At 49.8% G+C, this 10,667-nt stretch overlaps 1 protein-coding gene across 1 annotated transcript; it reads right to left on the bottom strand.

Annotated features, from left to right (window-relative positions):
* Positions 1 to 239: 239 nt before the first annotated feature.
* Positions 240 to 4,014, bottom strand: LOC146752500 (uncharacterized). The gene is made up of 6 exons (XM_085531889.1): positions 3,957 to 4,014; positions 3,024 to 3,095; positions 2,831 to 2,932; positions 1,979 to 2,122; positions 1,121 to 1,262; positions 240 to 935 (listed from the first exon to the last, which is right to left on the bottom strand). Exons 1-6 carry the CDS (start codon positions 4,012 to 4,014, stop codon positions 839 to 841), a joined length of 615 nt encoding a protein of 204 aa, XP_085388015.1. The 3' UTR covers positions 240 to 838.
* Between the last annotated feature and the right edge of the window lie 6,653 nt (positions 4,015 to 10,667).

The following is a 10,667-nucleotide window of genomic DNA, read 5'->3' as shown; positions in this document are numbered from 1 at the left end:
GCTCTAGAGAGAACTCCGTGACACAAACTCATTGCAAAGTCTAAGCTAGAAGAAGCGTCACCTCAGTGTATCCCAGAAAAAGAACAGCGTTGAGATTTTAATTGGTTTTGGTTTTTTGTTTTATTGGGGGTGGGTTGTTTTTTGTTGGTTTTTTAGGGTTTATTTTTTGTTTTTTTTGTCTTTTTTTTTTTTGGGGGGGGGGGGGGGGGGGGGTGGAGGGGTGCAAGGGGAAGGGAGAGGGAGGGGACAGTTGTTTGGTTATTTTTAATATACAATAAAGCTCTGCAGTTCCGCTGTCAGTCGCCTCAGAGAGTTCCCGAAGGAGCTCAACCACATTCTGCTCAACATCGAGTTGTTCCATTGAGTGGAGCAGTGGTAGTCTTGCAGATGGAGCAATGCAGGAATTCTGACAGGATCTCCAGGTGTATCCAGTTCATCAACTGAAAGCTCCGCAACCAAATTGGAAGGGACCAGTCCTCTTGTGCCATCTGTCAGCTCTCCCTGAAACCAGCCATTCTCACCCACATCTCCAAAGACATTACGTTTTGTCCGGCAGTCAGAGGATGCTCGTTTTCTGGGTCCTCATGAGGACCCTCAACAGGAATGTAGCTGTGTCGAGCTAAGAATCTTCAAACTGCTGGTGATATCTGTCCTGGAGTATGCAGGATGAAGGACAAAAGCTCTGCTCTCACATTCAGGGCCATCCTCTGACAGAAGGCAGCACTCAGGACTGTTCCCAAGGATCTCTTTCATGACTTTGAGTTCAAGCTCCGAGTCTTCCAGATGACCTTGAAGACTTCGGGCCTCTTCAATGGCAGAATGGAACGGACTGGAGCTATTACGGAGACTCTTGTTTGACTGGGTCAGAGTCTGTCTCGTTGCCTTCCCCAGCTCCATCTGCTGCTTCTGCTGCTCTCTTTTCCCTCTTGCGTGCTCTGTGAGAATGAGTTTCAGAAAGCACTACTCACTGACAGGAAATAAGGGGAAACTTGAAAGACTTTGCAACCTAAGTCCTGGCAGTGTACTGCCAGCGGCTGATTTGGCCGTCCAGGATCCTGGCACCACAAATGCTTCATTGCCAAATGCAGCAATAAGGTGTTCTGGGGAAAGGCCAACTCACAGGTAGTTTTTGAGAACCCATATCACAGTACCAACGGCCAGCACCAGCGCAGGCAGCAGCATCACTGAGACCGTCATCGGAATGCGGCGCTTCCGCACAGATCTGTGAGCAGCATCCTCTGTGCTTTTGCCTGTGTTCATCCCTGGAAGAAATGAGACAATGTCCCACGTTACCTTCAGCTGCGCTACAGATAATCTCTCAGTGTGCTTCATGGACCCAAGAGGTCATTTTGTCAGTGGGTGCCTCCGTCTCTGGTGCCGAAGCACCGGAGGACAAGAAGGATTGCTTCCACCTCTCATTGGGTACGGAGAGGCTGCACAGGCACTACCCGTGTCCTCCTCTGGGCCGAGAGCTGTGGCTGTACTCTGGGGTCTGGGCTTGGTCCGTGGGGAGAGCTACAGAGCAGAATCCCTCACGCTTTTCCCGGCATGCGTGTCCTGAGCTCCCCCTGTGGGACGCCCCCCAGGCTGAAGGTCAGGCTTCAGCCAGCACAGGGCACAGCCAGAGCCATCCCAGGGGAGAAACACTCCTGCAGGCTCCTACCACGCAAGACCCTGCTCATCACCCTCAGGTGGCTTCGTTCCAAAAGGGCAAACTCTGCGATCTGGGAGCGGTGGGAGCTGAGCAGGGTCACAGAGGTCTGCAAGTACCTTCCCTGGCACATTGCTGGAACAACTCTCCACACCCCACGAAGGCCAGCCATTTTCAGAGAGCCACCCCTGGCTTCTTTTACATGTGCTCTATGCTCACACGCTCAGGTCTGGCTGCTGACCTGGTGTGCAAGAGCTGGCAGCAAGAGCCTGCAGGCACGCAGTGACTCTGGTTCGTGACACCGTATGATCATAGGACAGAAATTACCTGGCATGCCGGTTGGTGCTGCCTGCATTCCTCTGTCTGGGACGGGCAGTGTGGGATATCCGCCTTCCTGCAGCACATCCGGGACCGGCAGTGTAGGATATCCGCCTTCCTGGAGTGCATCCCTCTCACTTTGTTGGTCCGTTCCTTTAGAAAGAAAGCAGGGCAGTAGGATTGGGATGTCACGTGCCCTCATCAAAAACTGAGCTTCTCCAATCCCGAACTCAGGTAAAGTCCAGCCCCCCCCCCAAGTACACTGTGAGCCCCTCTGTTACCCAAGGGCATTTGGGCCCTCCCAGCTATTGGACAATGCTGACTCCCTCACACCTCTTGAGGAATCAGCTCCTGTGCAAGGCCCTCACATACTGTGCTGTCACCAGCCCGTCACAGCCAGGTAGCTGCAGGCTGAAATCCAAGCTCTAACACACAGTCCAAGCCTTCAGAATTAGCATCTCCACCTCATTTCCAGCATTAGCAAAGGCAGCCAACCCTGCTCGGGATGCTCCTCCTGCCTTGAACTTGCTCAGCTGCACGGAGGGCTTTGGATGAACAGAAGCACAGCGCTTGCCACTTTGCCACTTGCTGCCATCTGGGTGCCAATGACTGCACAAAGCAGCTCTGACAAGTAATGGTTGTGCTGGGGGAGCAGCTGCCTCTGGGTCTTGTCTGGATGCAGACCATCTGGCAGCAGACCAGCTCTGGTGCTTGACAGCACCTGCAAGGTGATACACGGAACACGGCTGCAGCACGGCTCTGACCCATCCCTTCCTGCTGTGCAGGCTACAGCCTGCCCACACCTGTATATCACACCTCAGCTTCCCAGGTCCCACAGTGAATAGACTGAAGTATACCCACCACGCTCTGCCTTCTCCATTTCCTTCAGCAGTCGCTTCAGGAGACGGGATGAGCCCTGAGAGTATTTTCCTCGTGTGGATTCATCCTCTTCTCTTTCTGGACCTTAACAGAATGTATGAAGTTAAATATCGTGTGCATGAAGATCTGAAGATCAGCGGCGAGTCAGCCAAGTCAGTGAAGACAGAGTACTCACTGCTGGGATTCCAGCTGGGCTCCAGCACAGGAGGAAACCGATGACCGGGCAAGGCCCACACTGGGGGCACTTCTGCAACCAAAGACCCATGAAAAGTTTTAGTCACACACTATAGCATCAACTGAGTAGCAGAGCATACAGGGGACAGGGCCTGCAGACACAAGTGTGATCAGACACAGGTGAGGAGAGCTTCCGGCACATGTGGGGGCCTCCTTTTCCCTGAGTGACCTGTAGGGTCTGGCGGTGGTTGGGGAATGCCACAGCCCGAATACAAAGGTCTGGGCTCCCTCAGCTGCAGAGGGGCAGCGGTAACCTTCCCACTGAAACGTGGCAGCTCTCAGAGAAAAAATACTCATGGCTCATCTGTGCAAACCCTTCCAGGCACAAACAGGCTTGGAAGACCTGGAGAGGATCTCCAGTAAAATTGCACCCAGGTAAACCATGAGAGCATGAACGTTTCAGCCTCCAAGGAAACAGACACTCACAACTTACCCCTGGGTTGTCCCCCAGGCACAGGCATGAAGTCCGGATCCAAAGGAGCATCCGGAAAGGGAGCACGAAGCTCATCATCTAGAATCAAGAACAGATGAGATAAGTTCCCACTTATATGCACTATATGGTGTGATCTCCTTCTCCCTCAGTAACTGGATGTGGGGCATGGGAGAATAACTCAGGTCATGATTTCCAAAGTTGCAGGGTGGACGGGATGACCCGTAGGCTGGCACCTGGCAGCGTATGCAGTGCTCTCTCCGGGCCACGTGCCACATCTCTCACAGATTACGTGGAAGAAGATGCAGCCCCCCAGGGCTTTCTTACTGGGAGGCCTCTGATGGACAGCAAGGTCACACTGAGGCACTGGAGGAAAGCACACCTGTCTCTTCCCCTGGGCTGTGGACTGGGGCTCTGGCTTGGAAACTGGGGAGTGCCATGAGCCTGAAGCAGAAATGCTCATGCACGCCCAGCATGCCTCCTCTGAACTCTCCCCGGGCATCTCCCAGGACGAAGGCTGTGCTGCAGCCAGCAATTAGCAGAGCCACAGCCTGGCATGGCTGGAGCCAGCCCTGGGGAGCAACGCAGCCACAGGCTCTTGCCCGGCTCCTGCAGTGCTGCCCATCACCCCCTACCCAGCAATACCCCCATGGAAGGCAGGCCCCAGGCAAGTGTACTACAGGGCCGTGGGGACACAGCCTGATTTCTTGCTCCCAGCGCTGCTCAGTTTGGGTCCCATCTCTACCCACTCACCTGCTCCCCGTGCTCGCCACGGAGCAGCACAGCTCTCCTGAAAACTCATGGCCACCAATAGGAGGAAGAGGACAAGGCGGGCAGGGTCCATGGCCGCCCCCACACTTGCACCACGCTTCCAACACCACCGCTGCAGCCACAGTGAGTGTCGCACTGAGCCAAGCCTGCAGCCAGGCCTTGTGAGCTCAAGACGCAGCTCAGCACAGTCATAGGATGGGGCATTGTGACCTCACATTTCTGTGATTCCGGGTGGTGGCACCCCGCAGGCTGCTGCTCTTGTGATGCACTGCACCAGGGCTGTGTGGGGCTGGTGCTTACATCATAGAAATGCAGAATCATAGAATGGCTGGGCTTGCAAGGGACAGTGAAGAACTCAGAACCCCAGCCCCACTGCCTCGGGCAGAGATGCCACCCACAGAGTCTTGCTGCCCAGAGCTCCATCCAGCCTGGCCTTGAACACCTCCAGGGATGGAGCATCCACAACTTTGCTTGGCAAACTTTTGCAGAGCTTCAACAACCCCAAGAAGGCATTATTTCCAGCCTGGTGCAACACCTCAGGCCACAGGGGTAGTGACGCAATATGCACAGGTTATCCACGCGTGTGAAACGTGCTGCAATTAAGCAAGCCAAGCGGATAAATCCTCTCCAGTGTGGAGGATGATGGCTGAAATACAAACACGGAGAAGCTGACCTTCCCACAGACCCGCCAAGTCAAGTGTCACGTGCTTACATTTTTGTTGATAGATCTGCAGTTTCATCTTTTTTTGATGGCTAAGGAAATCCCCTTTCCTGCACCAAGTGTATTTCCCACGTGTAACGTGCTTCCAAGCCTGATTTTAGTAGCAGATATTGAAGGCTTGCTAGTTGGCACCTCCCATCCCCAAAGTCCCAGTGAACTCACCCACTGCTGGCAACTGGATGCTTGGTGGCGAGAGAACCATCACCTATAGGATCCCACCTGGGTTTCCAGAAACTGTTGCACCTTTGGATACATGGCGATAAATACTGTGTCCATACAACACCATCATTGAATCAGAGCCTGCCACCTTCCCTACAACCAGGCAAGGGGCGCAAAGGAAGCTGAACTGCTGAACCAGGCACCAATGGGGCTTACGTGTTTGCATCAAAAGACAAAATACCAAGCAGAGAGCATGGGAATCAGATGTTGTTTCTGGAGCAGAATTAAGATTAAAAAAATTGATTTCACAGTCTGACATCAACCCTCCTCCACCCCTCCCATTCCCCCCCCAGCGCACCCCTCCCTTCCTTCCCTCTTTGTTTAACAAAGACTTTGAATAAAATCATCATATCAATACTACAATTGCTGGCCTGGGATTATTATCACCTCTTTCGGGTTCCTGGACAGGAGAGGTGCACCCCACTGATTTCAGCGGTCCTGCCTGGGTGGTGAGGTGACTTCACAGAATCACAGAATCACAGAATTGTAGGGGTTGGAAGGGACCTCTAGAGATCATCGAGTCCAACCCCCCTGCCAAAGCAGGCTTCCTACACCATGTTGCACAGCTCGGCGTCCAGGCGGGTCTTGAATAGCTCCAGAGAAGGAGATTCCACAACCACCCTGGGCAGCCTGTTCCAGTGCTCCGTCACCCTCACTGTAAAGAAGTTATTGCACACATTCGTGTGGAACTTCCTATGCTGTACTTTCATCCCATTACCCCTAGTCCTGTCCCCACGCACTACTGAAAAGAGACCAGCCTCACCACTATGGCTCCCACACCTCAGGTACTTATAAACCTGGATCAAATCCCCTCTCAGCCTTCTTTTCTCAAGGCTAAACAGACCCAGTTCCCTAAGTCTCTCCTCATAGGGGAGATGCTCCAGGCCCTTCACCATCTTTGTGGCCCTCCGCTGGACTCTTTCCAAGAGATCCCTGTCTTTTTTGTACTGGGGAGCCCAGAACTGGACACAATATTCCAGATGAGGCCTCACCAGGGCAGAGCAGAGGGGGAGGATCACCACCTTCGACCTGCTGGACACGCTCTTTTTAATACACCCCAGTATGCCATTGGCCTTTTTGGCTACAAGGGCACACTGCTGGCTCATGGTCAATCTGTCGTCCACCAGGACGCCCAGGTCCCTCTCTGCAGAGCTCCTCTCCAGCAGCTCATCCCCCAGCCTGTACTGGTGCATGCAATTATTTCTACCCAGACTCTACACTTGCTTTTGTTAAACCTCATCTGGTTTCTTACTGCCCAGCTCTCCAGCTTGTCCAGGTCTCACTGAATGGCAGCACAGCCTTCAGGTGTATCAGCCAATCCTCCCAACTTCGTGGCATCAGCAAACTTGCTGAGGGTGGTCACTATCCCCTCATCGAGGTCGTTGATGAAGATGTTGAACAAGACCGGACCCAGTACAGACCCCTGGGGGACGCCGCTAGTTACAGGCCTCAAGCCAGACACCGCACCGCCAACGACAACCCTCTGCACTCTGCCAGTCAGCCAATTCTCGACCCACTTCACCGTCCACTCATCTATCCCATACTTCCTCAGCTTTGTTATAAGGATGTCATGGGGGACAGTATCAAAAGCCTTACTGAAATCAAGGTAGACTACATCTACCACCCTCCCCCCGTCCACCCAGCTAGTGACATCTTCATAAAAGGCCACCAGGTTGGTCGAGCATGACCTCCCCTTGGTGAACCCATGCTGAGGACTGCTGATAACCTCCTTATCACCCAGTTGTCTGGAGATGGCATCCAGCACAAGCTGTTCCATCACATTCCCTGGGACAGAGGTGAGGCTGACTGGCCTATAGTTACCCGGGTCTTCCTTCTTGCCCTTTTTGAAGACTGGACTGACACTGGCCGTCCGCCAGTCTTCAGGCACCTCCCCAGTTCTCCAAGACCTCTGATAGATTACAGAGAGCGGCTCAGCAACAACCTCCGCCAGCTCTCTCAGCACTCGCGGATGCACCCCATCAGGTCCCATGGATTTATGGACCTTAATGTTTCCTAGGCACTCACAGACCTCCTCTTCCCCGACTAAAGGGAAATCTCCCATTCCCCGGACTCTCTCATCAACCTCCAGGGTCTGGGATTGCTATTGCTGAGGGAGAGTCCTTTCACTAAAGACAGAAGCAGATGATCCTGCGTGGTAAAAGCCCACAAAAGGCAAACCACAATTAGTATCGAGACCCTGTTGCTTTTGTTGTAGAAAATACCGCGGTTTAAATGTGATAATGATCCAGATTAGAGAAACAATAGGGTTGTGTTACCTCCGCTTTAACATGTTAACTTTACGAAATTTGTTTTTGAACCATTGCTCCCCCTCCTCGTTTGTGTTGGAACATAAGGGAAAGAGATACCTAAGAAAATCTCTTAGGATGTATATTGGCATATCGGAGGGATATTGCTGGGGAACCGGGAGGGACTCTAAGCAAGAACACCCTCATCAAATAATGTAATCATTGGTGGTTAGTATATAAGTTGGAGGACGGGTTAAAATGATCCCAAAACCAGGAAAAAGGATAGGGAAAAGATGTTTAAATATTGTGTTAGATATGGCCTAGAGAGCCACTACAGGGAAAATCAGTATTTGGCCAAAATATGGATCTGATGAAGGTTGGGTTTGTCAGATCTCGAATTTATATGTAAAGAACAAAACCCCTTTTCAAAGGAGGAATCAGAATATGCTGCCTGTTGGATACAAGAAATCAGCCTGTTATTAGTAAAAAGAAAAAGGCCCGGACCAGGAAGGAGAGGAATTAGAAAAAGGAACTAATCAATGGGACCCTCCTGAGAATCTCCCCCCCATATAACCCCAATGTAGCACAAAGGGAGACAGGCACTGCCCCAGTAAGAGGAAATGGTAAAGCACACAGGGACATTTCACAGAAAAGAGGGGCATGCTGGGCTCAGGAGAGAATTAAAACAATGTAAAAGGGACATAAAAATTTCTCTTTTCCCAGACACTAGCTGTACCAGCACCTCAGTGTACCCCTTATAGGAGGTCCCATTGGGACAAGGACAAATATGCTATGTAAACTCCCCACTCACTAGTGGAGAAATTAGAAATTTTAAGAAGGAAATGAAATCTTTAATTGAAGATTCTATAAGAGTAGCAGAACAATTAGATCAATTTCTGGGGCTTTCAAAACTTTGGTCCCATCAGGACCCCCTGGTAAATATAAAAGTGGGACCTGAGGGGGAAGAAGTTGTGGTTTTAGTTGATACTGGGACAGCTCGTTCATCACTGGCCCGTAAGGTGTCAGGACTCAAATTAACAAATGAGGCCTTAAAGATAACAGGGGTAGAGAGAACCGGGATGACAGTACCACTTTTTGAGAATACTGTATTAAAACTAGGGGATAAAGATGAAATTGGGAATCAAGAAAAACATGAAATAAGGCCATAAAGATAAGGGTGGAACAGCCCAAGGAACTGAATGATATGGATTGCTAAGGGAAAGTTATATGGTATTAAGGGTGTTTGTGGAAACTGAAAAATTGTACTGTTTGATACGTGGGTTTTGAAGGGAATGGGACAAACTGCTTTGATGGTATAAGAAAGTGTAATTGCTATTGGTATACAGAAAGTATAATTGAGGGTGTGTCAAAGTGTAACTGAAGGTACAAATAGTGAAATTGTGTACAAAGGAAAAAGGGTTAAAGAGAAAGTGAGTTTATGTGTGCTGGTATGAGAGCAACCCCCTGTATTGTTTCCCCCCCCTTGCAAGAACTCTTGGAGTGAGAGAGAGCCGGGTACAGAGACTGTTGCTGTAAGCAGCAAAGGGGGGAGGTGGGGAGGAGGGGGCAATGGAAGTGAGAATAGCCTTCATGTGCAGAGATGTAGGAAACCTGAAATCCCAGTGTTAGCACTGGACACCTGGAGAGAAGGAGGTGAAACTGAAATAGGATGTTAGTAGTTTTTGTAATGATGAGAGTTTGGAAAGTGAGAGAGTTTGGGACAGACACAGGTTGGAGGACTAAGGACTGGCAAGGTATAACAGGGATGTCAGGACTGAAAAGAGGTGAACGATATGAAAACAAAACAAAACTGATTGACACACAGATAGTAAGGGAATTGGTGATAATAACAGCTGTTACTGTTGTGGTGCCAGAATAGGGCCGTAGGACCCAGAGATCCCCTCAGGGAGAGGTGAGGGGAGTGGGGGCTTGAAGTGCCCAGGGAGGGCTCCGCCCCACTGAAAGGAAAGCAGTGTGCAAACTGCAACGGGAAATTGCATCTAGGGAAGCAGGATAAAGAGATTTATTTTCTGGCGGATATGGGTGCTTCTTACTACTCATAGATGGCTTTGTAACAGTAATAGAAGCTACTGCCCAACAAGAAAAGGTTTACGTTTTTTTTTGGATTAATTAAATATAAACTAAGTAGGAATACAGAAATTCTTGTACCTGCCAGGTTGCTCTGGCAAGAAATTTAATAAAACTGGAGCTAAGGGTCCAACAATATTGACTGTTTAAAAACTGTAAGTCTGACTTTAGCACAAATGGGGAAAAACAATGTTGTACCCCAGGAGTCACAGCAATATCAAACATGATGCACTTAGGGGTGTGGGCATCAGGGCCAAACATGAAGCCCTGAATAGAAGTTAAAAGCAAGAGATTGCCCAGTCAGGGTAAAGTGGTACCCTATAAGGATACATAACTGTAGAAGGATAGAAGACTTTCTGGAGTTTGGACTCCAATTTTGCAAAAATTTTTGATAGCAAGTGCTGTAGTTTGGTACAACACTTGAAGGCAAGTAATAGAATTGTTGAATGCATACACTCAGTGGTGGCAAATCCATGCACTTTATTAACCCAGTTAAGTAATGAATAGGTGGAGTTTACCTTCTGGATTTGAAGGATGTTTCTTCTGCCTGCTTTCTGTATCACGGCTTTACAAGTCGGTGTGCAGGTTTGGAGGAGCTCTCCCCCTTGCACCCGGCGCTGCGCAACGCTGGAATAAACATACCTGCTTTACAACCCATCTCTGGATTATAGAGTTTGATTCCGCAAGTCAGCTAAACATTTGTGGTTGGTTTTTCTTTTCCCTAAACAAAGCAACCTGTTTTCTGCACTTGCTGTGCCTTACGAAAATGCACAGAAATTAGGCAAGCCTGAGACTCACCAAACACCACATGTGACGTTTTGTAAAAGGTCAGTTTTGCAGCAGAGAACCACATATAATTATACCAAGTGTGCAACTACTTTTCCCATGCAGCAGCAGGCAGCAATGAGGCTGTTCTCATAATAAAAATACCATTTGAAAAGTAGTGTAATTAAGTGTATATCATGATGTACCCAGTAGCAACGAGAGCTCTATTAACAGCTTCTGGAACAAGTAGATCACTCCCATCCCCTGCAATGACTTTGCCTCCAATATAGCATGGCTGATAAATTGCAGTCTTCTGGATATGAAATATTTGCAAGTAATTTGCAA

The sequence above is a fragment of the Coturnix japonica genome, unplaced genomic scaffold (genome assembly GCF_054131305.1).
Source record: "Coturnix japonica strain WE unplaced genomic scaffold, WE-NBRP24 Scf045, whole genome shotgun sequence".
NCBI lineage: Eukaryota > Metazoa > Chordata > Aves > Galliformes > Phasianidae > Coturnix > Coturnix japonica.
The sequence above is the reverse complement of the archived record's forward strand: the minus strand, read 5'-3'. Positions and strand labels throughout refer to the sequence as shown.

Bases quoted from the DNA above. Each gene is read 5' to 3' on its own strand.
- LOC146752500 (XM_085531889.1), bottom strand. From the start codon at position 4,014: ATGCCCGGGGAGAGTTCAGAGGAGGCATGCTGGGCGTGCATGAGCATT. The intron at 2,123-2,830 runs GTGGGTATACTT...TTCTTTCTAAAG, and splicing joins AATGGAGAAGGCAGAGCGTG to GAACGGACCAACAAAGTGAG. The intron at 1,263-1,978 runs GTAATTTCTGTC...CATTTCTTCCAG, and splicing joins AGCACCAACCGGCATGCCAG to GGATGAACACAGGCAAAAGC.